Genomic DNA, 27102 nt, shown 5'->3' on the forward strand with positions numbered 1-27102 from the left:
AATCCCTGGTACAACACATACATACACACACACACACACACACACACACACACACACACACATATATATATAAAGGGTTGGGGTTATAGCTCAGTGACAGAGTGCTTGCCTAGCATTTGTGAGGCCCTGGGTTTAATCCACAGTACTAACAAATAAAACACAAAGCCACGAACTCAGATCAGTTGCCATTTACTTATATTAGAAGACCATTCCCTCAAATGGTCAACTCACTATTCACATTTGCCTACATAGGCAACAAAGAAGAAAAACTAAAGTATCACCCATATAATTTGGGACAACTATTTATTATTTTCATTTGAAATACCAATAATTAAAAATAAAAAAAAAATGTTTTTGCTGTGTAGTTCCCCACTTTAGTATAACTTTGTAGGAATAATCATAAATGCTTGCAACCACTGCACTTTCAAATGAGTGGTGCTTAACCTGGAGTTCTCTGGATAGTAGGAAACCCTTGACTTGGCTTCTGTTTGGTTGACACATTTTCAAATGAATCAAGATATTCTGGCATAGCTCCGACCCTTCTAAAACAAACAGATTAAATGTCAATTTTTGACAAGTGTCTGCACACTCAGTCATGCTGGATGATAGAACTGTGTAGGGGGTGGTGAGGGGGAACATTTGTCACAATTCCTTCTGGAAAGTCTCCTCCCTGTCTTCTACATTAGCTAAAATGAGTAAGCATCAGCTCCTGACGGATACGGTCAGCCTCTAAGTCCAGAGACTCCATGTGCTCATACTCTTCCTCAGGGGGCTGTTCCATGGGTCTCGTCATTGGAGAGGACCAAATATCCATTCCATGCTCCAAAGAGATGTTGTGGAGGACGCAACAAGCCAAGATTATGTGGCTGGACTTCTCTGGTGAGTACTGCAGTGCCCCCTTGGATCCATCCAGGCAGCGGAAACGGGAGCAGAGGGTTCGAAAAGTCTTCTCAATCACACTGTGAGTTGCAGAATGGGCCATGTTATACCGATTTTCAGCTGGAGTTTCAGGAATGGAAAGTGGGGTCATAAGCCAAGTGCGGAGAAAGAAGGAACTGTCACCTGTGTGGAAGGCCCAAAGAAATCATAAGTGATTATAAGGGTATTACAAGTAAGAAGTAAAATTCTGAAAGATATTGAGGATGGACAAGAAAATATAATGAACCAGGTACAGTGGTGCACTGCTGTAATCCCAGCTACTCAGGAGGCTAAGGCAGGAAGATGACAAGTTCAAGACCAGACTGGGAAACATAGCAAGACTGTCCAAAAAAAAAAAAAGTCTGGGAATGTCGCTTAGTGTTTGAGAGCACCTGGGTTCAATCCCCATTCACAATCTCTCTCTCTCTCTCTCTCACACACACACACACACACACACACACAGCCTTTGGAACCAAGCACACCAGAAACAACAAGAGAAAAATGTTGTGGTAAAAAGAAAGCTTGCCAAAGTCACGAGCTTAAGACACGAGTCTTGGCTGGGAATATCCTTGGTTAAAACCAACAGAAAAAAAAAAAAAAGCTGAGAGCTAACAAAAGCCAAATCTGAAAAAAATACAGGAAAAAGGTGGAGGAACTGAAGGAAATAAAATTCCAGGGTTTTTGTAGTTTTTGAGGGCTGGGGATTAAACCCAGGGCCTTGTGCAAATCAAGCATTCTACCTTTGAGTTACACCCCAAACCCATGGATTTTTCTTTCTTTTTCTTTTTTTTAAATATTTATTTCTTACTTACAGGTGGACACAATATCTTTATTTTTTATTTTATGTGGTGCTGAGGATCGAACCCAGTGCCTCACATGTTAGGCGAGCGCTCTACCACTGAGCCACAACCCTAACCCACCCATGGATTTTTCAAATTCAGAGATATTGTTTCTTAATAAAAGACTAAATATCCTTCTATCAAATAGCATCAGTCCCAGTGGTGCATGCCTGTAATCTCAGCAACTCAGGAGGCTGCAGCAGGAGGAGCACATGTTTGAGGTCAGCCTCAGCAATTTAGCGAGACCCTAAACAACTTAGCATGACCCTGTCTCAAAACAAACCAAATAATTTTTAAATTAAAAAAGGACTGAGGATGTAACTCAGTGATTAAGTGCCCCTGGGTTCAATCTCCAGTAACAACAATAACAATAACAACAAAAGGGTTGGGGATATAGCTCAGTGATAGAGACCCCCAGAGTTCAATGCCCAATACCATAAAAAACAATCAAAAGCATGCCAATCTTCAAAATCTCTAAAGAGCAAGAAAAATACAAAACAGAAAAAAAGAGTATTTCCAGCATGCTGGCATGTGCCCATAATCCCAGCTACAAGGAAGTCAAGAAAGGAGGATCCCAAGTTTGATGCAGCAACTACGGATACCCTGTCTCAAAATAAAAAGTACTGGGAATGTAGCTCTGTGATAAAACAACTTTGGATTTAATCCCCAGTACTGAATAAAGGGGGGAGAAGGGTGGGAGAGGGAGGGAGGGGAAAAGAAAAGAAAGAAAAAGAGAATTCTACCAGAAGATCCCAAAACAATTGGGATTACTTTATCACTAAGCTTTCAGATCTGAAAATTCCTGAAAAATAGGAATTTCAAAGTATTCCATGGCACAACAATAATGCATCCTTCTAGAGCTGAGGAGGATAAAAGTCCCAGTATGTGTGGTAGTGATCAGAACTCAGGTGTTCTGCCTTCCTAGCTATTGCAATAGAACTGGAACATGGTTTTGTCACAGAGGAACTGGAAGAATTTTACATTAATAGGGAGAACATAAATATAATGATGTATAAATAGTGAGGAGGAAATGTAATCAGAAGTCAATTAAAATAACACACATAAGGGCTGGGGCTGTAGTTCAGTGGCAGAGCGCTTGCCTTGCACATGTGAGGCACTGGGTTAGATCCTCAGCACCACATTAAAATAAACAAATAAAATAAAGACATGCTGTGCATCTACAACTACAAAAAAAAAATGCTAAAATAACACACACAAGGCATTCCCCTTAAGTGACTTCCTTATCAAATGATCCTGGGAAGTGCTAACAAAAACAAACAAAACTGGGGTGCAATGTCCTAACAGCATAATGATTCTATAATGTTTAATTGTCCTGACTCACTGTGTCTGGCAGATGAAGTGTCTCACACAGAGCCACATCCTGTTAGAAATCTGAGACAGACAATAGGCCCTGGAGTACCAACTTGCACAATCACTGTGCTTCTGACCCACCATCAATTACAGTAAATAATATGGATTGTTTAGTGCTGGGTACTGTTCCAAAAATAGAGGACTAGTTTCTTTTAGGAACTAATATTTCTAACTGGATTAACTGCAAATAACTAGAAAGCCACACAAAATTTTAAAATTTTATACTTAATTGACTTTTTTCCTTCTTAGTATGACCTATTCTTTCAATTGACCTCATCCCTATTAAAACACCAAATTTAAGAAACTGATATTGTTGTGTTGAGTGTGGTGGCACACACCTATAAAGAAATCACAGTAACTGCAGAGGCTGAGGTGAGAGGAACACAAGTTCCAGGTCAGCCTCCACAATTTATGGAGATCTTGTCTCAAAACAAACAATAAAAAGGACTGGGCATAGAGCTCAGTGGTAGAGTGCCCCTGGGTTCAATCCCCAGTACCACAAATGTTGTTGTTTCCCTCCCTGCTTCCTTCCTCTTTCCACCTCTCCTTCCCTATCTCCCCTCCCCTGCTTTCTGTGTGGTTCTAGGTATTGAACCCAGGGCTACTCTACTACTGAGCTACATCCTCGGCCCTTTTCAGTTTTTATTTTGAAACAGGGTCTTGCTAAATTGCCCAGGCTGGCCTTGAATTTGTCATCCTCCTGCTTCAGCCTCCCAAGTAGCTGGGATTACAGGTATGTGTCAGGTTGTGCTAGACACTTTTTAAATATTATTTCTTATTATCCAATCCCAACTCTACCAGGTTCGACATTAAATTCATTTTACAAACAAGAAGATCAAAATATATGTCATCCATCCTTTGATATCTCAGGCAAGGGGAAGAGCTTAGTCACTAAATGCTAATTTCAGATTCAGAATCACTAAAATAATGGTAAATGCCATAAAAGGAACTAAGATAAACATCTATGATGAATGCCTAAAAGCAGAGATGTTAAATAATATTTGTTATGATTTCTCTAAGAAATAGTATGGTCCTCAAATGGAGGGAGATATATAGGCCACCCAATTAATTTCCTAAAATGTTCCACCATCATCAACTGGTTATACTGTGAACATCACTGTAAAACAAACACTTAAGAGGGGATTAGGATCAAAATTGTTAAACAGATTATAATTGCTTATATGATCAGTCATCCACAAGACATTCTGGCAGATTTTACCCAAAGCTGCTTAACAGGACTAGGCCAAGAACTGACAAAATAAGAACTCAGGCTGAATCATTTCCAGGAGTGGGTATATTTAGAGGAGGAGAATTTAGGTAATGCACCCAGAAGGGATAGATGAGAATGAGGACAGGAAGGGATACACTCTTAAGTGAATATATGCTAAAGAAACAAAGGGAAATAAAATCTTGTTCTAAGTTTGATATATCTAGAATATTTCACAAATCTGATGGTGTGAAGATACAATCAGCTTTCTAATGTTTGTTACTCTCATTAAAATACCTCTTTTGAGCAGCTTGTCATTCCTCATACTCTTATGAACCTTGTTTATTCCACTGTCCTCACATCCTCTAGAGACCACTATCTTCCAATCATAAAAATCATTCAACACACTTGTTAAAAATGGATGTCTATGATGTATCCTTGAAAATTCTCATTCCTGAGTTTTGTTTTTTGTGGTTCTGGAAATTGAATTCAGGGGTGCTCTATTACTGAGCCACATCCCCAACTGTCTTCATTTTTTACTTTGAGACAGGGTCTTGCTAAGTTCCTTAGGGCCTTGCTAAATTGCTGAGGCTGGCATTGAACCTGTAATCCTCTTGCCTCAGCCTCCAGATGCTTTACAGATGTAAGCCAAGGTACCTGGCTTTTTTTTTTTTCCCCCAGCATGGGAATTGAACCCAGGTTCTCCCACTAGAGTAGGCAAGTGCTCTACCACTGAGCTATATATGTATTCCCAGCCATACGATTTATTTACTTATTTTAGTAATGAGGATTGAACCCAGGGATGACACTTTACCACTGAGCTGTATTCTCCAGTCCTTTTCTTTTTTTTTTTTTTTTGAGAAAGGGTTTCTTTAAATTACTGAGGGTCTCAGTAAGTTGCTGAGGCTAGCCCCTCAAACTTGCCTCTGCCTCTCAAGTCAGTGGGATCAAAGGTGAACACCACTTCTCTGAATTATATGAGTCTTTTTATCTTGAAAATCTGTGAAACATTATACAAATCAGGGGTTCTCAAACTAGTTTTCCTGTTTAGAGCTCATGGAGACTTTCTAAGGGTATTTCTAAGGTAGTCAGTTTCCACTTTTTCAAATTCCATGGGTATATTTTCCTAGGTTTCTTCCTGCTTAGCATGTGGCCTGGGACCAAATTGCAACCTTAAATGTTGCAATATCCATCTCTCCCACCTCTACCCTAAACTAAAAACTAAAAACTAAGCTGTCAGGCTCAAGGATTTGGGATTTCTGTTTTGTTTGGTATTGGGGTTTTGGGGATCACACCCAGGGGTGCTTTACCACTGAGCTGTTACATCCCCAGCCCTTTTTAGTTTTTGAGATAGGGTCTCACTAAGTTGCTTCAGGCCTCAGTAAATTGCTGAGGTTGGACTTGAACTTGCAATCCTCTTGCTTTAGCCTCCAGAGCTGCTGGGATTACAAGCTTATGGCACTCAGCCTGGCTTATTTTTTATTGGGACACAGGGTCTCCCTAAAATTTCCCAGACTGGCTTTGAATTTACAAATCTTCTGCCTCAGCCTCCTGAGTATCTAGGATTACAGGTGCATGCTGTCATGCCTAGTGGGCAGTGCAAAGTTTTATATACAACATATATATATATATAATTTAGTTTTTCATACTTATGAACATGAATATCTAAAATAAATCCTTGGAAGTGGAAGACCTGGGTCAAATAATGTTTTTAAATTTAAGTAAATGTCTTTTTTTATTGTTGTTCCTGTAATAGAGATTGAAACCAGAGGTGCTATACTACTGAGCTATGGCCCCAGTCCTTTGTTTTATTTTTTGAGATAGGGTCTTACTAAATTGCCTAGGTTACCCTCAAACTTTTGATCCTCTTGCCTCAGCCTTCTGAGTCACTGAGGTTATAGACATGTGCCATCACACCCAGCCTTAGTAAGTGTCTTTTAAATGTTCATTATTTTAAACTATTAAGGATCAGGGGCTCAGGGTGTAGATCAATGGTAGAGTACTTGCCTGGCATGCAGGCCCTGGATTTGAGCTTCAGCATATCTCTCTTTCTTTTTCTCTCTCTCTCTCATTCTCTGTCTCTCTCTCTCTCACACACACACACACATACACACATGCAAAAAAGAAGGAGGAGGAGGAGGAGGAGGAGGAGGAGGAGGAGGAGGAGGAGGAGGAGGAGAATGAGAATAAAAATTAAAGCTCAGAGCATTTTCACCTGAGATCTTAAAAAAATTTCAAAGGACTCAGATTCAGGTCTGTAGACTCTATTGTAGAATACTTCATTCTACTCTACTACATAATTTTTCTATGACAAAGATTTATACCTTCAGACTTACCAAGAAGCCAGCTCTCTTTGTGCATCCCAGCTTCAAATTGACTGCTTAGAGAAGACTGCTGCAGCACAGCAAAGTCCTGTAGGCTACCTGGCCAGTTTGTCTCCACAGTCATTAGTGCTCCTCTGATGTCACACACCATCAGGCAGTTTAAAGAATGCAGACCCTTGCGGTTCACATAGGAGAGGTCTTCAGCATTTGGTGCCTTGATTGCCACATGGATACAGTCAACCACGCCTATCACCCCTGGCATCCCTGCCAACCCATAGAATTCATCTTTCAGAGCCTGTGTGGATGCTTCATCAGTTGGAAAGTGAATGAACTGTGAGGCCCTTTCCACAAGTGCTTCTGTGACATTGGCAACACAACGACTCATAGAGGCCTGACTAATTCCAATAGCATCTCCCATTCGAGTCTGGAAGGAACCTGAGGTATAAAAGCCCAATGCTGCGAGGATTTGTGTCTCTGGGCTAATAGCCCTGGATCTTTGTGTAGGTCTAGAAAGACTCGCCCCCAAGAGCTCCACCAAATAATAAATGAATTGACGAGGAAACCCATACACAGACATCAAGTAGTCATCAGTTACATCGTCCAGTTTAAAACGGTCCAATGTCCGGTGACCTCGGCCATATAGCAAGAGATCACAATCAAGAACAGTTATGGGTATAGCCATACCAAATGTGAATGTTGTCTCTCCTTCTATCTGCTACTTTTTATGAACTCTTCCCAATGAGGATGTTGGTACAGGAAGGTATTTAAGGAAGTGTCAGAATTCAACAGCTAACCACCAGTTAAATGGTTCTGGCATTTATAATCTTCTGTCTGTAAAGGTTAAAAGAAAAAAAATTAGAAACCTACCAAAGACATTAAAGTGGCTCAAACGCTACAACAGCACATTTTGAGACCATCCATTTTTGTTGAGGCAAAAGGGGTTGTATCTACAAGTTCATGGCTGCACAACAAACTTGGTCTGGTTTGAAGGATAATGGGAGTTAAGTTCGATGGTTCATTTAACACCTGGCATTTCAACTGAGAACAGCAAAAGATTAGTGGGGGTGATGGCACAATTATGGCAAGATAAAAGAAGGATGCTCCTATCTATACAAGCCACAAAACAGATGAGAAGTCATAACGACCTTGGTTAAGAATTAGTCATAGGTTTGTTATCCAGAATCCCATGGGTCTACACGATAAATACCAGACAGATATCGGGGTGTCAAACCAGTTTCACGAGGGTGCGGAAGGGCGCGGGAGGAGAGAGGGGAAAAAAAAGTTTAGCAATGCACTACCCAGTCTGGGGGACGCGCACTGCTATAAAATTAGGCTGTGCTCTCACCAAAAGAAATCCAAACGGAAAGGCTAAAGGCTGGGAAGGAAGTCCAGTCGGTTTGAAAGGAAGGCGCCAAGGGAGAGGCGGAGAGAGCCATGTTAGGAGGCGACTCCGCCACTTTTACAAAGGCGCGTTAACAAGGGGTACCGAGTCCCGGCGCCGTGGCTCACGTCTGTCATCCTAGCGGCTCGGGAGGCTGAGACAGGAGGATCTCTAGTTCAAAACCAACTTCTGCAAGGCCAGGCGCTAAGCAACTCAGTGAGACCCTGTCTCTAAATAAAATACAAAGTAGGACTGGGGATGTGGCTCAGTGGTCGAGTGCCCCGGAGTTCAAAACCCACTACCAAAAAAAAAAAAGGCAGGGGGATACCGAAGTCTGATGGCGACCGCCAAAACGTCCCAAGGCTAGTCACCCACCTCGCTGTGGCTGCCAGGTTACCAGGCGGATACTCCACCCACCCAGAGCAGGCCGGCCCTCCTCCGGAACCAGCGGCCGCACACAGGCTGCCACGGGGCGCAACAGCGGCACCACCCCCTTGGCGTCAGCGCCCGCCCCACGCAGCGTCCTCACTGCCGCTGCCGCCGCGGCCCACGCTTCGTCTCCGCACATTCCACACAGCTCTCCAACGGTCTCGATGTTTCAAAAACACCTCTCATTCGGTATTTTTTTGCTCCTGAGGGGCATGAAAAATTTTCCTAGGAAGACTTCTATAGAGAATATATACTTTTTTGTGGAGATTTTGGGTATCCAAAGGACTAAGTGTGCTATTTTTGGTGTAGCGAAAGTGCGGACGAGGTTGGATAGGTGGATTTCCGCTAACTCTCTCCCTCCCCACCGCCAGCACTGAAGCGGATGAAAACAAACACTAATGATGGCGGCGCCGGGGAGCGACCGGCTGCTGGGTTAAGGCAGGAGTGATCGTTTGACCGGTAAGGGGAGTCCTGAAAAGGACCAGTCGAAGTTATTGAGACAACTTGCTCAGTGCTGCGAGCGAAACGCCTGGGGGGCTGCGATCCCGGAGCTTCCTCAGGCACAAGGTATCTGCGACCTGGGCTGTCACTGCAGCCCCGGAGCGCGGAACACTCAGCCAGGTGGCGCGGCTGGCGGGTCCCAGGCCCCGGCCTCCGGAATGAGAACTCCGAGCCGCTCTCTGTGCCGCAGCTTTCCAGGTACTAACTTTGGGGGAGGGTACCCCCAGATCTCTCAGCGCCCCCGGGTGGGAGGCTATGGATCTGCGGCCCGTCGGCCACCTTGTGGAAGCCGAAGCCTATTAGCTGAGGTTGCGTCCCTTGAGCCCCTAAGTTCTGTTGGGAAAATTGAGTTGGTGTAGGCCCCGTTGGTTTGAGAGGGGGGCGGTGCTGGGGATTGAACTCAGAAGCACTTAACTACTGAGCCACATCCCCAGACCTTTTTGTATTTTATTTAGAGACAGGTTTTCGCTAAGTTGTTAGAGCCTCGCAAAGTTACTTGAGGCTTTGAACTCTAGATCCTCCTACCTCAGCCTCCCGTGCTTCTGGGATTACAGGCGTGCGCCCCCGCGCCCAGCCCCATTGGCTTTTAATTGTTCCCAGTCTTTACGGAGACCCGCAGAGCTTCCTTCTCTACTTTCTCAACTCTTTGGGTTAGGTCGTTAGGCTTTTTGTTGTAATTTTTGGGGCCATTAACTCCGGGGTTGGGTACCAATATGAATGAGGTAGGTTTTCATCCAGTCAAGATTTGTTGATATGTACCCCACGTGTAGGTGAGGGTGACTGTTGACTAGTGAAAAAAGGGACCCAAGGTTCACGACTATCTTACTGGCAGTGGAACGACCTCTGGAAGCCTGCGATCCATTCACATTAATTAAATCTCTGGGTAAGTGGTTAAGTACCTTCTTTAGTTCATCACTAATACATAACGGTTTTCACTTACCCAGTCAATTATCTTCCAGTTGGTATTTCATCCTCCGCTGGCCATCCCATACCTAAAAGAAAAAAAGAAAAAAAAAAAAAAGAAAAGAAAAGAAAAAAAGAAAAATCAAAAGTAAAGCATTTGAAAGTACCCTGGTACTGGTACTGCAAATCCATCCCCCTTTTCTTTTTTGAGACAGAGTCACTAAATTGTCTAGGCTGGCCTCGAACTGCCTCAGCCTCCAGCATTGCTGGGAATACAGATGGACCATACTGCACCCAGCCTAAAAGTACCTGTTATCTCATTCCATTTACTTTATAACTCTTCTATCATGGAAGAATGTTTTGAATACCGTCACTAGGAGATGTACATAATAAGAAAAAACAGATCTTTTTTTCCCCCCTTTGGTGTTGGGGATTGGATACAGGGGTGCATTACTACTGAGTTATATCTGGAGCCCTTTTTGTTTTTTATTTTTAGACAGGGACTTTTTAGGTTTCTGAGGCTGGGCATCCTTCTGCCTTAGCCTTCCAAGTCATTGTTGGGATGATAGACCTGCACCACTGCACCCAGAATACAACAGACCCTTTCTTTAAACTCTATCAACTTTGAAGTTTTTTTTTTGTGTGTGTGTTTTATGAGTATTAGCCCTTGTGTGGATACTGTATTCTTATCATTGGATATTATAACTCTAAATTATAAGGTTTGTTTTCAACTTTCTATTTTATGGCTCAGGAGAAGTATTATCAGTGTTTATTTATTTATTTTTATTTTTTTATAGTTCTGGATGTTGATCCCAGGCCTTGTGTATGTTGAGTGTTGAGAAAGGGCTTAACCAATGAGCTACGTCGTAGTCATTTTTACTTTTATTTTGAGACAGGGTCTTGCTAAATTGCTCGGTTTAGCCAGTAACTTTCCATCCCCCTGCATTAGCCTCTCTAGTAGGTGGGATTATAGGCTTGTACCACTTTGCCCAGCTAAGAATTTTTTTTTTTTCTCTTTACCACTGAGCTTCACTCCAGCCCTTTTATTTTTTTAAATTTTGAGATAGGGTCTCACTAAGTTGCTTAGGGCCTCACTAAGTTACTGAGCTTGGCCTTGAACTTGCAATCAATCCTCCTCTCAGCCTCCTGAGTTGCTGGGATTACAGGTGTTCACCTCTGTGACTGGCTTCCCCCAACGCTTTTTATATTTTACTGTTTATTTACTTTCTTTTTTTTTTTTTTTTTTTGGCACCAGGGATTAAACCTAGGGGCACTCAACCACTGAGCACATCCCCAGCCATTTTATGTTTTATATTGAGACCAGGAACTCACTAAGTTGCTTAGGACCTCACTAAGTTGTTGAAGCTGGCTTTGAATTTTCAATCCTCCTGCTTGAGCCTCCTGAGTCCTGGGATTACAGGCGTGTGCTACCAAGATAGGCTTAAAACTATTTAAAAATAATTAGCTGTTTTAAACTTTCTCTGAAGGCCAGTGTAGATTGTACAGGTAGTTTGTTTTATCCTAATGGTGTCCCTCATATGCCCTTGGTTACAAGAGAAGGGATAAGAATGTAAATCACCACTACTTAGAATAACAACTCAATTGTACTGTTGTACTGTTGTTTATTTGTTATCTCCTTAGTGAAAATAAAGTGAATCAAGAATTATTGGAAGTGATAATTTAGTGCTACTATGTTGTAAAATACTACTTTCCTTTTTTGTTTATATACATGTGAAAGAAATAGAGTTAAAAATCATTTTTTGTTTTTAGTAATCTTATCATGTTCCCATCTCCTTTATCCTAATTTCCTTTGTATTGGAACAGTTACTAGGTCATTTGGAGATAATTCTAGATGCTTACTTAGATTAGATACCCTCATTGAAATAGAGGCTTAAAGTTTTTTGTTTTTTGTTTTTGGTACTGGGTATTTAACCCTGGAGCCCTTAAACATTGAGCTACATGCCCAACACTTTTAATGTTTATGTTGAGGTAGTATCTCACTAAATTGCTTAAGGCTTGACTGAGTTACTGAGGCTCAGTAACTTGACTGAGTTACTGAGGCTGCTTCCCCTTTCACTGGGATTACCTGTGTGCACCACCCTGCCTGGCTTAAGGATGTTTTCACTACTAATTTATGTGTCTTGGAATTTTAAAAAAAACAGAGGTTGACCTTATTATTTGGATTGTTTTTTAAATTACTTCTAGTTAATTAAGCATAGACTTTATTCCCTCTTTCAATTTATTTTGGATTTATTTTGCTTTCTTTCTGGTTTCCAGAGATTAATATTTGAGTATTAATTATAAAGGTATTTATTTAAGTATATAAATTTACCTCTGAATTCTCATTTTATTGTATCATTTGTTTTGATGCCAAATATTCTGCATTTTGTTAATTTCTAGATAATTTGTAATATTGGTTTTTATTTCAGTGCTTATTATTGAAAGGTTCTTAATTTACACATGGTTAACTTTTCATTGTTTATTTCTAGTTATTTGGATATAGGCAATATTACGTTAGAATTTTTCCTTTTTATTTATTTTGGTTTTATGGCAGTGTGGGATTGAACCCAGGACAGGATATCCAGCACGCTAAGCAAATGCTCTGTCATTGAGATATTCCCCAGCCAGTATTGGAAATTTTCCTGTAGCCAAGTGCACAATCAATCTATTCACTTTTATTTAATTATTATTATTATTATTTTTTATTTTTTGCAATACTGGGGATTAAACCCAGAGGTGCTTTACCACTAATCTACATCCCTGGCCCTTTTTATTTTGACACAGGGTCTTGCTAAATTACCCAGGCTGACCTTGAATTTGCCATCTTCTAGCTCTAGTCTTTGGAATTATAGGCCTGTACCACCTTGCCTGGAGCATGAGCTGTTTATGTAATATTCCTTGGACCTGAGGTAAGAATGTGAAAGGTAATGGGATGCAGTTCCTCACACATTTAATCCCAATGGTTGGGGAGGCTGAGACAGAATTGCAAGTTCAGGGCCAACCAGCAATTTTGGGAGGCCTTAAGCCACAGACTGAGACCTGTCTCAAAATAAAAACATAAAAAAAGGCTTGGGATAAGAGCTGGGGTTGTGGCTCAGTGGTAGAGCACTTGCCTAGCATGTGTAAGGCACTGGGTTCGATTCTCAGCATCGGATATAAACAAATGAACAAAGTAAAGACCCATCAATGTCTAAAAAATATATTAAAAAAAAGACTTGGGATATAGCCCAGTGGTCAAGTGCCCCTGATTCAATCTTCAGTACTAAAAACAAAAAAAGAAAATCCCTAGCTGCTGGGATTACAGGCATATGCCACCATGCCCTGCGATTTTTTATTTTTGAGACAGGGTCTTGCTAAATTGCTTAGGGGCTTGCTAAATTATGCTTAAAGCCTTGATAAATTGCTGAGGCTGGCCTCAACCTTGGGATCCTCCTGCCTTAACCTATTAAATCAGTGGGATTATAGGCATATACACTGTGCTCGGCTCCAGCCATTTTATATTTTTTGAGAAAGGGAATCAATAAATCATTTTTAGTTTGTCTCCGTGAATACCTTTTTTTAAAATTGACTTTTAATTTTTAATTATTTTTTTTTCATGGTGCCTGGGATTGAACTCAAGGTTTTGTGCATGGAAGGCAAGTACTCTACCAACTGAGTTATATTCCCAGTCCTCTATGAATACCTTTTGTTTGTTTGTTTGTTTTTCTTTGCTGAGTGTTAAAACCCAGGGTCTTAAGCATGCCAGGCAAGTGTTCCATTCTGATCCAAATCCCCAGCTGTGCCTAGTTTGTTTTAAATATGTGCCCAACATTTTATATGAAAAAATTGTACCAAGAATTTGTGAGCTAGGATGACCTTATCCCACATTTTAATTTTTTTATTTTTGGGGGTACCAGGAATTGAACCCAGGGGTACTGACCACTGAGCCACATCCACAGCCCTATTTTGTATTTTATTTAGAGACAGGGTCTCACTAAGTTGCTTAGTGCCTCACTTTTGCTGAGGGTGGCATTGAACTTGCAATCCTCCTGCTTCAGCCTCCCGAGCCACTGGGATAACAGGCCTGGGCCACCATGCCTGGCTCCTTATCCCATATTATTAAAACTGAATCGTAAGTGCTGGGTTTTCACCTACATATTTTTTGTTGCCCAACCTGCTAGTGAACTTCTGGGCCCAAGCAATACTCCTATCTCAGCCTCCCAAGTAACTGACTAAAAGTGTGTTTTACCTTACCATGTTTCACTTACATTTTTAACCAATCAACTACAGATTTCCCTCAGTTCCTTCTTTGGGTTCAGTAATTTGTGGAAATTCTCACAGAATTCATCAAAAACGTTTTTTTTTGTTTTTTTTTTTTATAAGTATTGAAGATTGAACCCAGGGGTACTTTGCCCAGCACAGTGGCCCATGTCTATAATCCCAGGGACTCAGGAGGCTGAGTGAGACAAGATTGCCAAATTCAAGGCCAACCTCAAAAACTTAGCAAGACCCTTTGTCAAAATGAAAAGGGCTGGGGATATAGCTCAGTGGTAAAGTGCCCCTGGGTTCAATCCACAGTACCAGAGCTACAAAAAGCAAAACAAACAAACAAAAACTAGAGTACTCTACAATTGAGCTACATCCCAACCCTTTTTTTGTTTTTATCATTTTGTTTGGGTACTGGGGATTGAACCCAGGGTCACTTTACCACTGAGCTACATCCCGAACCCTTTTTATGTTTTTATTTTGAGACAGGGTCTTACTAAGTTGCTGAGGGTCTGGCAGAATTGCTGGGGCTGGCAATGAATTTGAGCTCCTCCTGCTTTAGCCTACCCAGTCCTAGTCCTTGGGATTAGGTATGCATGACCATGCCCAGCTACCGAGCACTTTTTTAAAAAATAAATATTTTTTTAGTTGTAGATGGACACAATACCTTTATTTATTTTGGTACTGGGGATTCAACTCAGGGGTACTCAATCACTGAGCAAGATCCCCAGCCCTATTTTATATTTCATTTAGAGACAGGGTCTTAACTGACTTGCTTAGCGCCTCGCCATTGCCGAGGCTGACTTTGAACTTACGATCCTCCTGTGTCAGCCTCCTGAGCTGCTGGGATTACAGGTGTGTGCTACTGCGCCCGGCTATTTATTTATTTTTTATGTGGTGCTGAGGATCTAGCCCAGTGCCTCACATATGCCAGACAAGCGCTATACTACTGAGTCACAACCCCAGCCCCTTTTTAATTTTTTTTTACATTTGATAATAATAGAAAAAAGGAAAATTGTTTTTGAGTTTTTAAATGTTACTTTTTTTCCTCTTTTCTTGCCCCTGTGGTACTGAGAATAAAACCCAGGGCCTCATACATGTTATGCAGGCACTCTACTAGCCCTTGAAATTTTATTTTTGAGATCGTCTCAGTTGTTCAGGTGGCTTTGAATTTGCCATCCTTCTGCCTCAGCCTCACAGGTCACTGGGATTACAAGCATGTACCTCCATGCTCAGTTGGACGCACTTTTCGCCAGTTTATTGAAAAGGATATTATAAAGGATACAGATGACATACCAGAAGAGATCGAAAGGCCAAAGTATGGGGTGGGGCCGTCAGGTGTATGGAGCTTCCATGCCCTCTATGGGTGTGCCACGGTTTGGTGTTAACATTGGTGTTCAGCAACTTGGAAAGCATTACATCTGGTTATTCAAGAGTTTTTATGGAGCTTATCCTCCAGCCACCCTGCTTCCTCCCATGGGCAGGGCTAAACATTACAACCCTGTAATCCACTTAATCTTTTTTGGTGACTAGTCCCATATTGAAGCTTTCTAATGTCCCCACCCTAAATTAACTCATTAACATCAACTCCGGTATTATGGAAGGCCAAAAACTCTTATCACTCAATTTCCAAGTTTTTTGGAGCCCTTTGACAGGAACTGGGGATAAAGACTGAGTCTTATTTTATATCTTCACTCCCATTAAGGTGGCCACTATTAAAAAAAAAAAAAAAGGAGGGGGGCAGGAGAAAATAGCAGAAATTGGGTGAGGATAGAGAAATTGAAGTCCTTTTTAGTTTTGGTGGGAATGTAAAATGAGGACAGTTGATTTGGAAAATAGTATAGTGGTTTCTCAAAAACTTAAACATAGGATTACTATATGAACGAGCATTTCACTTTTGGGTATATACTCAGAGAATTTGTAAACTGGGTGGGGGTGTGTACCGCACCTATAATCTCAGCATCTTGAGGTTGAGGCAGGAGGATCTCAAGTTCAAAGCCAGTCTTAGCAACTTAGCAATACTCTGAAAACTTAGAGAGACCCTGTCTCAAAATAAAAAAATAATAGGGGCTGGAGTTGTGGTTCAGTGGTTAAGCACCCCTGTGTTTAGTTTCTGGCACCAAACAAACAAACAAACAAACAAACAAAAATAACCAGAGAGATGAGAGAAAATTTGTCACAGAAGGATAGGGAACTGAAGCTCCAAACCTCAATTCTTTTGTTGCAGTGAAAGAAAATTTTAAAATCGGACAGCAAAAGTTACGCAAGAAAACTTTATTTTAGGAGAAAGTAAAGTCAAGCAGAGAGCTTTCTCAAGGGAGAGAGTAGGTTGTCTCCCAGCAGAGAATGACAAAGGAAATAGTGTCATTTCCAAATACATTGCTGTTTAATGTTTGCCTTGAGAAGTGAAGGTCCATCCACTATACTGTTCGCCAATCAGGTGTTCAACTCATTCACTTTTTCTTGAGGATTGAACCCAGGGATTCTTAACCACTGAGCCACATCCTCAGCTTCCCCCACCCCTTTTTTTTGAAGTATAGTTGGACACAGTACCTTTATTTTATTTAGTTTTATGTGGAGCTGAGGATCAAACCCAGGGCCTCACAAATGCTAGACGAGTACTCTACCGCTGAGCCACAACCCTAGCCCCAATCCTTGGCCCTTTTTTTATATTATATTTAGAGATGGGGGTCTCACTGAGTTGCTAAGTGCCTCACTAAGTTGCTGAGGCTGGCTTTGAACTTGTGATTCTCCTGCCTCAGCCTCCCAAGCTGCTGGGATTATAGGCATGCGCTATCACACCAGCCAGCTCCTTCACTTTGAACAGTGACATTTTGACCCTAGTTGGTCCTCTCTGGAACTGTCATGCTTTACAACTAAGCCATATCTCCAAACCTTTTTGTTCTTTATTTTGAAACAGGGTCTCACTCAGTTGCTGAGGGTCTCAACAAGTTGCTAAGGCTGTTTTGAACTTGTAATCCTCCTGCCTCAGCCTCCTAAATTGCTGGGATTACAGGCTTGTGTTACTGGCCAGGCTTTTTTTTCTATTTTAAAGTTTTGAGACAGGTTCTTGCCGTATTGCCCACGCTGGCCTGGAATTTGCCATCCTCTTGCCTTGGCCTCCTGGGATTATAGGCATGCTCCCCACACCTGGCTATTTAATTGTTTTATAAAAGAAAAAAATTCATCTTTCTTGTAAATAAAATATAGCAGTAGCACATCTATCTGGATTGTATATTATGGAATCATAGAATGAAAGAACAGAGAGGGACTGAAAAATAGGAAATTACTTGGAAATGAAGGAAGAAACCTATATATAGTCTGAGATCTCTGCCTCTTTTGTTCTTATTTTATATCTAGATCTTCAAATTCAGCCCACTACTCAATGTAAAATGGTACATCTGCACTGGAAAACAGTTTTGTAGTTCCTCAAAAAGTTAAATGTTGAATTACCATATGATCCAGGAATTTAGCTTCTAGTTATATACCCAAGAGAATTGAAAACATATGTTAACCTAAAAACTGTACACAGATGTTTTTAGCAGTATTATTTATACTAGCCAAAAAGTCGCAATAACTCAGGCCTTCAAGTGATGAAAGGAAACACAAATGTGGTATGTGTGTGTATACGCATGTATGGATATGGCTATATGTGTATCCATATCCACATAGTAGAATATTATTCAGCCATAAAAATGAATGGTGTCCTACAACACAGATTGAACCTTTTAAACATATGCTGTGTGAAAAAGCCAGTCATAAAAGGTCACATGTTGGGACTGGGGCTGTGGGTCAATGGTAGAGCGTTTGCCTGGCATGCATGAGGCACTGGGTTAGATCCTCATACCATATAAAAAAAAATAAAAGTATTGTGTCCACCTACAACTAAAAAAAATACATAATTTTTAAAAAGTCACATGTTATATGATTTCATTTATATTAATTTTCCAGAATAAAGAAATCCATAGAGACAGAAAGAACGTTAGTGACTGATAATTCAGATTTGAGATTTCCTTTTGGTATGATGAAACTTTTCTACCAAGTTGGTGGTGATGATCTTCATATCTTTGTGACTAATAAAACCTTAAGTCGTACATTTTATTTATTTATTTTTTTTTTTAAATATTTATTTATTTATTTTAGTTTTTTGGCGGACACAACATTTTTGTTTGTATGTGGTGCTGAGGATCGAACCCGGGCCGCAGGCACACCAGGCGAGCACGCTACCGCTTGAGCCACATCCCCAGCCCCTTAAGTCGTACATTTTAAATGTGCCTTTTTTTTTTTTTTTAGTACAGGGATTGAACCGAGAGGCCCTCTACTACTGAGCTACATCCCCAGCCTTTTTTGTTTTATTTTTTAAAATTGAGACAGGCCAGGCACAGTGGCACATGCTTGTAATCCCAGTGGGTTAAGAGGCTGAGGCAGGAGGATCATGAGTTCAAAGCCACCCTCAGCAAAAGTGAGGCACTAAGCATCTCAGTGAGACCCTATCTCTAAATAAAATAGAAAATAGGGCTGGGAGTGTGGCTCAGTGGTCAGGTGCCCTGAGTTCAATCCCCAGTACCTGTCCCCCAAAAAATTTTTTTTGAGACAGGGTCTTGCCAAGTTGCCTAGCCTCTTGCTCGAGGCTGGCCTTCTACTTTAGCCCTCTGAGTTGCTGGGATTACAGGCATGTACCAAGGCTCCTGGCTGTTGTAGGTCTTTTTTTTTTTTTAAGTTGGTCTATTTTATTTGTATATGATAAGATTTATTGTTACATATTTGTACACAATAATTTGGACACAATGATTTAGCCAGTATCATTCCCCCTCCCTCCTCTGTTGTAGAATATTTAAAAAAAAATTTTTTTTATTGTAGTTGGACACAATACCTCCATCTTATTTGTTTATTTTTATGTGGTACTGAGGATCAGACTCAGCACCCCATGTGTGCCAGGTGAGCACTCCACTGCTGAGCCACAACCCCAGCCCCGTTGTAGAATACTTGGTGCCAAATTTTTTGTTAACTTGATTTTCTCTTGAAGAATTTTAGCTCTCCAGAGAAACTGTAAGAAAATTACAATGAATTTTCATCTAGCCTTCACCTAGATTCACACATTGCTTTTTCTCTTCTTTATTTTCTTTTTTCTGTACTAAGGATTGAACTCAGGGTAACCTACCATTGTGCTACATCTCCAGCTCTTTTTATTTATTTTTTATTTTTTTAATATTTATTTTTTAGTTTTTGGTGGACACAACATCTTTGTTTGTATGTGGTGCTGAGGATCGAACCCGGGCCTCACGCATGCCAGGTGAGCGCGCTACCGCTTGAGCCACATCCCCAGCCCCCTTTTTATTTTTGATATAGCATTTCTGATATGTTGTACAGGCTGGCCTTGAACTTATCATCAACCTGCTGCAGTCCCCCTAGTAGCTGGAATTGCAGATGTGTACACTATGTATGGCACTTCTTTCTCTCTTATATATCCTATTTGATAATATGTTCCTTGTTTGTTTGTTTGTTTTTTCCTCCTTGCACCCTTGAGAAGTTACAGTTGTATCTCCTGAAAATAAGAATGTTAACCAGAGTGTGTCAGGTGTGGTGACAAAGGCCTGTAATCCCAACAATTTGTGAGGATAGGAGCAGGAGGAAGCTAAGTTTAAGGCCAGCCTGGGCAATTAAGCAAGATCACTTTTCAAAATAAAAAAAATAAATAAGGCTAGGGATGTAGTTCAGTGATAGAGCATACCTTTAGTGCACATGAGATGCTGGGTTCCACTCCCAGTGCCACAGAGGTGTCGGGTGCTGGGCTGGTACATATACACAATGAAATATTACTCAACCATAAAGAAGAATGAAATTATGGCATTTGCTGGTAAATGGATGGAATTGGAGACTATCGTGCTGAGTGAAATAAGCCAGTCACCAAAAAACCAAAGGCTGAATGTTCTGATATGTGGATGCCGACTCACAATAGGTGGGGGGAAGGGAGTAGTGGAGGTTCACCAGATTGGACAGGGTGTTTGCAGGGAAGGGAGGGAGGATGGGAATGGGAAAGACAATAGTAGAATGAATTGGACATGACTTTCCTATGTTCATATATGAATACACAACCAGTGTAACTCCACATCACGTATAACCACAAGAATGGGAAGTTATACTCCATGAATTTATTTATTCATTTTTAAATTTTATTTTATTTTTATATTCCATGAATTTATGATGTGTCAGAATATATTCTACTATCACGTATAACTAAAAAGAACAACAACAACAAAAAGAGCTGGGCATATGAGTGTCCCAACAATGAAGGGGATTGAATATAACCAAAGTATAATTGTGTCAAATTAAATTGTATCAAATATAGGAAATTTAACATTTATGCATGTTGTTACCTAGAGAAAAGCAGTGTTCAAATGTTGCCAATTGTTACAATACTTTAGAGCAATTGGTGGGGGGCAGGTACTGGGGATTAAATCCAGGAGTACCTTACCAGTGAGCTTCATTCCTAGCTTTTTATTTTGAGACAGGGTCTGGCTAAGTTGAGAGGCTCCCTTAATTGCTGAGACTGGCTTCAAACTTTTCATTCCTCTTACCTCAGCTTCCCAAATTGCTGGACTTATAAGGAGTGTGCTACTGCCCCCCTTGCCTGGTGGTAGCAGCATTTTTAAAAATCCAGGAACTGGACTGGGGTCAAGGGTTTATTTTGTTTTTGTTTTTTGCTTCTGGGGAGTGAACCCGGAGCGCTTAACTGTTGAGCCACATCCCCAGACCTTTTTTATAGTTTTTACTTATTTAGAAACAGGATTTTGCTGAGTTGCTTCAGGCCTCTTTAAATTGCTGAGGCTAGTGTTGAACTTGCAGTCTTCCTGCCTGAGCCTCCTGAGTTGCTGGGATCGCAGACATGCACCACCATGCAGCTCAAAGAGTTGCATTTAGTCATCGTACCTCTTCATTTCTCCTTTATTCTAAAACAATTCTTGAGCCTTGTTTTTGTTGTTTTGCTAGTGATGGGGACTGAACTTATGGCAGCTCTACCACTGAGCTATATCCCCAGCCTTTTTAAAATTTCAAGGCAGGTTCTTACTACATTTTTGAGGCTGGCCTTGAATTTGTAATCCTCCTACCTTAGCCTCCAGAGTTGCTGGGATTACAGGCAAACACCACCTTGCCTGGGTCATTTTTATTTTTTGAATTTTTTGGATTTCATTTTTTAAAAATTTTTGAATATTTCCAAATTTATAAGGAGATATCTTGGGAGTGGGACTCACGTCCTAACATAAAATTCACTTATATTTCATATACACTTTATACACTTAGCTCAAAGGTAATTTCTTTTTTTGTGTGTTTTTTAAATTAAATTATTTATTTATTCTAATTTGTTATATATGATGGCAGAATGCAATTCATTTCATATTACATATAGAGTATAATTTTTCAAGTCACTGGTTGCACACAAAGTATTTTCACATCATTTGTGTCTTCATACATGTATTTAGGGTAATGATGTCTAGCTATAAACATTGATGTGACTGTGTCCCTGTAGTTTGCTGTTTGTAAGTCCTTTGGGTATAGACTTTGGGTCAAATGGTGGTTCCATTCCCAGATTTCCAAGGAATCTCCATACTGCTTTCCATATTGGTTGCACCAATTTGCAGTCCCACCAGCAATGTATGAGTGTACCTTTTCCCCACATCCTCGCCAACACTAATTGTAAAGTCGTCTAACCCATTCTACTGTCTTTCCTACTCCTCTGCCTCCTCCTTTCTCCTCCCCCACTTAGTTCTATCTAAAGTGTCCCGCCCCCATTATGAGTCAGCATCCTCATATCAAAGAAAACATTCAGCCTTTGGTTTTTTTGGGATAGGCTTACCTCACTTAGCATTATATTCTCCAACTCCATCCATTTACCTGCAGATGCCATGATTTTATTCTCTTTTAATGCTGAGTAATATTCCATTGTGTATATATACCAAAGTTTCCCTATCCATTCATCTACTGAAGGGCCGCTGGGTTGGTTCTGCAATTTAGCTGTTGTGAATTGCGCTGCTATAAACATTGATGTGGCTGTGTCCCTGTAATATGCTGTTTTTAAGTCCTTTGGGTATAAACCAAGGAGTGGGATACCTGGGTCAAATGGTGGTTCCATTCCAAGTTTTCCAAGGAACCTCCATACTGCTTTCCAGATTGGCTGCACCAATTTGCAGTCCCACCAGCAATGTATGAGTGTGCCTTTTTCCTTACATCCTCTCCAACACTTATTGTTGTTTGTATTCTTGATAGCTGCCGTCCTGACTGGAATGAGATGAAATCTTAGAGTAGTTTTGATTTGCATTTCTCTAATTGCTAGAGATGTTGAACATTTTTTATATATTTGTTGATTGATTGTATATCCTCTCCTGAGAAATGTATGTTCTGTTCCTTGGCCCATTTATTGATTGGGTTATTTGGTTTTTTGTTTTTTTTTTTGGTGGCCATTTTTATTTTGATACAGGGACTTGGTAAATTGCCTAGGTTGACCTTAAAGTTTCTATCCTTCAGCCTTAGCCTAGTTGGATTATAGGCCTGTGCCACCACACCTGGCTTTTGAAATAGTTTTGAGATTATTGCTTTTAAAGTTTCTGCACTTAAAAAGTTTCTTGACTAGAAGTAGTCATTATGCAAATGTGAAAGTTAATGTGCAATTATTACTCAAAACAACTGAATGGGATTTATAACATTCATCCTTCAAATAAGTCAATGAGGACTGGAGTTGTGGCTCAGCAGTAGAGTGCTCCCCTAGCATGCATGAGGCACTGGGTTCAGACCTCAGCATCACATAAAAATAAAGTCTCACATATAATTTTGCTTTTCAAAAACCCTAAGATTAGCTGCATTTGGCTATTACTATTTTAAATCTGTATTTTAAAAACATTGCTATTACATTATAATTGTCACCTTAGTTGATATCTTTGCTTCTAGTTTTGCCCTTCTGGCAGTTCTCTATACAGCAGCTGAAGCAATCGTTTATTTTCTTTCCCTGTAGTAATGACTGAACCCAGGCATGCTCTACCCCTGAGCAACATGTCCAACACCTTTTATTTTTGAGACAGGGTTTCACTAAGTCACTAAAGCTGGCCTGGAGCTTGGGATCATCCTGCCTTAGCCTCCCCTGTTATAGGATTACAAGCATGTGCCATGAGACCCAGCAGGGGTGTCCTTTTATAAAATCAACTTTATTGAGGTATGATGGACATAAGATATATACATACATTTTAAATTTACCACTTGATCAATTTTGGCAACACTTAGCTCTTATAATTACCACTACACTGAAAATGCGGAAATTCCTATCCTCTGTACCTTCTTCCCCTTCCCTTTTCTTCCATCCCCACCTCCCCTGTCGCACCAGTCTGCTTTCTATCACTAAAGATGATATTTTCCTTTTCTAGAGTATCCTATAGCTGCAAGTCTCCTGTGTTTTTTGTGCCTTCTTTCACTTATTACGTGAGATTCCGTTGTATTTTTTTTAAGAGAGGAGAGAGAGAATTTTTAAAAATTTAATTTATTTTTTTTTTTAGTTTTTGGTGGACACAACATCTTTATTATTATTATTATTATTTTTAGTGTGATGCTGAGGATCAAACCCAGCGCCCCACGCATGCCAGGTGAGCGTGCTACCTACCACTTGAGCCACATCCCCAGCCCCTCCGTTGTATTTTTCAGGAAGAGTTTTTGTCTGTATTCAGTGGGTTGCTGAATTGCATTATGTAATTATACCATATATATATGTATGTATGTGTGCATGTTGGTTGTTTTTTTGATACTGGTGATTTAATCCAGGGCCTCATGCACGCTATGCATATGCTCTACAACTGAGCTGTACTCCCAGTCCTATAATTCATTAATATATTTTCCCCTTATTAGATGTTTGAGTTGTTTTCCATTTGGAGTTACTGTGAATAAAGCTGTTATAAAATGTGTGTACAAATTTTTATGAGGACATCTTTTTCATTCATCTTGTATGACTACCTAGGGATAGAACTGTTTGGTTATTTGGTAAATAGTATTTTCTTTTTTTTTTTTTTTTTGTTAAAGAGAGAGGGAGAGAGAGAGAGAGAATTTTTTTTTTTTTTTTTTGGTGGTGCTGGGGATTGAACCCAGGGCCTTGTGCATGCAAGGCAAGCACTCTACCAACTGAGCTATATCCCCAGCCCCCGAGAGAGAATTTTTAATATTTATTTTTTCAGTTTTTGGCAGACACAAGATCTTTGTTTGTATGTGGTGCTGAGGATTGAACCCGGGCCGCACACATGCCAGGCGAGCGCACTACCACTTAAACCACATACCCAGCCCATTATTTTCTAATTTTATAAGAAACCGACAGACTTTTTCAGAAGTGGTCTTAGCATTTTACATTCTGAGCTGCATGCTCATCCTTGTCCTCCAGCACACCAAGCTTTTTCTCATCCCTGAGGCTTTCTGTCTTTCCTTTCTTCAGATATTCTCCTTGCTCAGAGGTTACCTCGATGCAAGGTCTTCCCTAATACCTTCCCTGCTTAATCTTTCTCTACAGCACTTATTTTTTCAAACATGTGTTTTAATTATTCTTTTTGTTGTCTCTTTCTCCCATGTTAAAATATAAGCTCCTATAGATCAGTATTATTTGGGTTTTGTTTTTTGTTTTTAGAGGTACTGGGGATTGAACCCAGGGGCACTTAAGCACTAAGCCACATCCCCAGCCCTTTATATTATTATCACTATTTTTTTCTCAGTTATTCCTGACAGTAGAATGTATTTTGACATCATACATACATGGAGTATAACTTCCCATTCTTTCATTGGTACACGATGTGGAGTTCACACTAGTCATGTATTCATATATGAACCTAGGAAAGTAATGTCCGATTAATTCTATTATCTTTCCTATTCCTATCCCCTGCTTTTTATTAGTTTTTATTTTGAGATAGGGTCTCACTAAGTTGCATAGGGCCTCACTAAATTGATGAGGATGGTTTTGAACTTGTCATCCTCCTGCCTTAGCCTCCTGAGTTGCTGGGATTACAGAAATGTGTCACCACACCTGACTAGTGGTATTTGATGTTGGTTGTGTGTTTTGTGTGTATGTGTGCGCACACATGTGAATGTGTGTGCATGCATGAGCATTCCTGGGGACTGAACACAGGGCCTTCCTTGCACAAGGTTAGCAAGTGCTCTACCAATGAGGTACATCCCTAGCCCAGATCAATGACACTTAAATTGAGTATGTATATCCATCTACCTTTTCTTCTGAAACTCTACAAAAATTACATTAATGGAATAAAAGGGATATAGATATGCAAGGACAAAGGATGGGACCCATGGAAAAGGAGATATTTCTCTTCAATTTTGGAAGTCAGAAAGTTAGAAAAGGGGTTGTAAATTATTTGGTGGTGCAGAAGAAGCCACAATCTGAGTGCCTAAGAGAGAACAGGAAGTGAAATAGTTTGTACCACAGACTCCTGTGAGGATTAAAGAAGTGAAGGTACTACGAATCTACAGTTCCAATATCAAAGTAAGAATGTGCCTTGTGGGGCACCATGGCACACAGCTGTAATCCCAATGTTTTCAGAGGCTGAAGTAGGACCATCTCAAATTGGGGGTGAGCCTTAACGATTTAGTGAGGTCCTCAGCAACTTAGCAAGACCCTCTCTCAGAAAAAAAAAAAAAAAAATTAAAAATGCCCTTGGATTCAATTCCCATTACCAAGAAACAAGACATGTACTAGGAATAGTACAAAGTTTGTGTTTGGGGTTGAGTAGACCAGTTAGCAAAAGACACATAGAGATAGATAAAGTGAAAATCAGCTTACTGATTTCTGCTACATGCTGCTTCCAGAAAACTGATAGGTAGACTCCTCCTCATGCCCAGCAGTAGAGCAGAGACATCTGGAGACTTTCAGTAGTCCTAGATGATATATGCTGACACTGGGTTTATCTTATTTGGGGGTGGGGGAAGAGCAGCACTGGTTTCGTTTTCTTTTTATAAGTTTTTTTTTTAGTCATAGATGGACACAATATCTTTATTTTATTTATTTATTTTTATGTGGTGCTGAGGATCGAACCGTATGCCGCATTTGTGCTAGACAAGTGCTCTACCACTGAGCCACAATCCCAGCCCTGGTAACTTATTTCTGATGACCCCATTGTGAAGCCCACCAGTCTACCAGCCTCATCCAAACATCCTGGACTTAGTATGTTGGTGCCCCATGCTCAGGTGTGAATGGAGCAACCAAGGGTTACCAGTCACTTGAAGAAAGACTCCCTGTTTTTAAGCCAAATGAAGAAGGAGTCCTGGGATAATGGTGTCCTGGAGGTTATATGTAGAGAGTTTGATATCCAAAGACCAGTGTCATCCTTCTGACTTAATGTCTCCAAAAGTTAACATCCAGTCTTCTAACAGCACGGAGAAAGGACATTTCTGGCCAGAGTACCATTAAGGATGGTGTGGAGCTGGGGGTGGCAGTGTAACTGCTTCTATGGACTTTCAGACAATACTGTTGTCGGCCCCATCCTCTACCAGGTTTCTTGGGTTCTGGGGTTTGGTGAGCTTACTTGGTTGAGTGTTTCCCTCATGGCTGGTTTGAATGTCACTTCTCTTTGTAGTCAGTTAGCCATCTTTATATTTTCCATGATGCTTTTATCTCTGTGCCTGTTCTTTTTGTCCATGTGGGTTTGTCCTTTGTACTTGCCTCCTTGCCATTTTAGTGATATTTTACGAAGCAAAAATAAAACATAAACATTGATAATTTCATGGTTAAACAGGCTGTTTGCTTTTTGTTTGCCAATATTTTGTTCACACCTTTCATCTGCTATTTCCTCATCTGTTCTCTGTCTTTGAGCTTTATATATACAGTATTTCCCCCTTACCCAAGGGGGATATATTCTAATATCCCAGTGAATACACACCCGGTTTGAAGTCAAAATAATAGCGAACCCTATACTTTGTTCTTCTTAAGCTGAGAACTTTCACATTTTAACTTAA

General features: G+C 40.5%; 2 protein-coding genes and 1 non-coding gene across 20 annotated transcripts in view; 1 reads left to right on the plus strand and 2 right to left on the minus strand.

The window, feature by feature from the left end:
- Window positions 1-173: 173 nt before the first annotated feature.
- Window positions 174-8538, minus strand: Harbi1 (harbinger transposase derived 1). 3 transcript variants are annotated; one of them, XM_046457160.2, is made up of 3 exons: window positions 8416-8538; window positions 6672-7490; window positions 174-1062 (listed from the first exon to the last, which is right to left on the minus strand). In XM_046457160.2, exons 2-3 carry the CDS (start codon window positions 7339-7341, stop codon window positions 683-685), a joined length of 1050 nt encoding a protein of 349 aa, XP_046313116.1. In that variant the 5' UTR covers window positions 7342-7490; window positions 8416-8538; the 3' UTR covers window positions 174-682. The 3 variants fall into 3 exon arrangements, with proteins under 3 accessions (XP_046313116.1, XP_046313125.1, XP_046313128.1); XM_046457169.1 differs by having other exon boundaries at window positions 8369-8451; XM_046457172.2 differs by lacking the exon at window positions 8416-8538 and adding an exon at window positions 8005-8332.
- Window positions 8539-8833: 295 nt separating this feature from the next.
- Atg13 (autophagy related 13) overlaps window positions 8834-27102 on the plus strand; it is a 50269-nt gene continuing 32000 nt past the window's right edge. For 4 of the 16 annotated variants that reach the window (XM_046457208.2, XM_046457269.2, XM_046457277.2 and 1 more), the window contains exon 1: window positions 8835-9168. The gene's annotated coding sequence lies outside the window, so the exon portion shown is untranslated. Of the gene's footprint in view, window positions 9169-9740; window positions 9854-12657; window positions 12783-19341; window positions 19412-27102 lie in introns of all 16 variants that reach the window. The other 12 variants (XM_058583714.1, XM_058583715.1, XM_058583722.1 and 9 more) reach the window with 10 other exon arrangements.
- Window positions 24219-24291, minus strand: Trnaa-ugc (transfer RNA alanine (anticodon UGC)). Its single transcript has one exon. It is a non-coding gene; the product is annotated as a tRNA-Ala (tRNA).

This window comes from Marmota monax, unplaced genomic scaffold (assembly GCF_021218885.2).
Source record: "Marmota monax isolate L192 unplaced genomic scaffold, Marmota_monax_Labrador192_F-V1.1 WCK01_AAM20220418_F8-fsc00047, whole genome shotgun sequence".
Lineage (NCBI taxonomy): Eukaryota > Metazoa > Chordata > Mammalia > Rodentia > Sciuridae > Marmota > Marmota monax.

What these genes read in the sequence shown, in the direction of transcription:
- Harbi1 (XM_046457160.2), bottom strand. Translation starts at nt 7,341, where the DNA reads ATGGCTATACCCATAACTGTTCTTGATTGTGATCTCTTGCTATATGGC. An exon ending in CAAAGAGAGCTGGCTTCTTG is followed by an intron (nt 1,063 to 6,671) that starts GTAAGTCTGAAG and finishes CCTTCCACACAG; the next exon opens with GTGACAGTTCCTTCTTTCTC.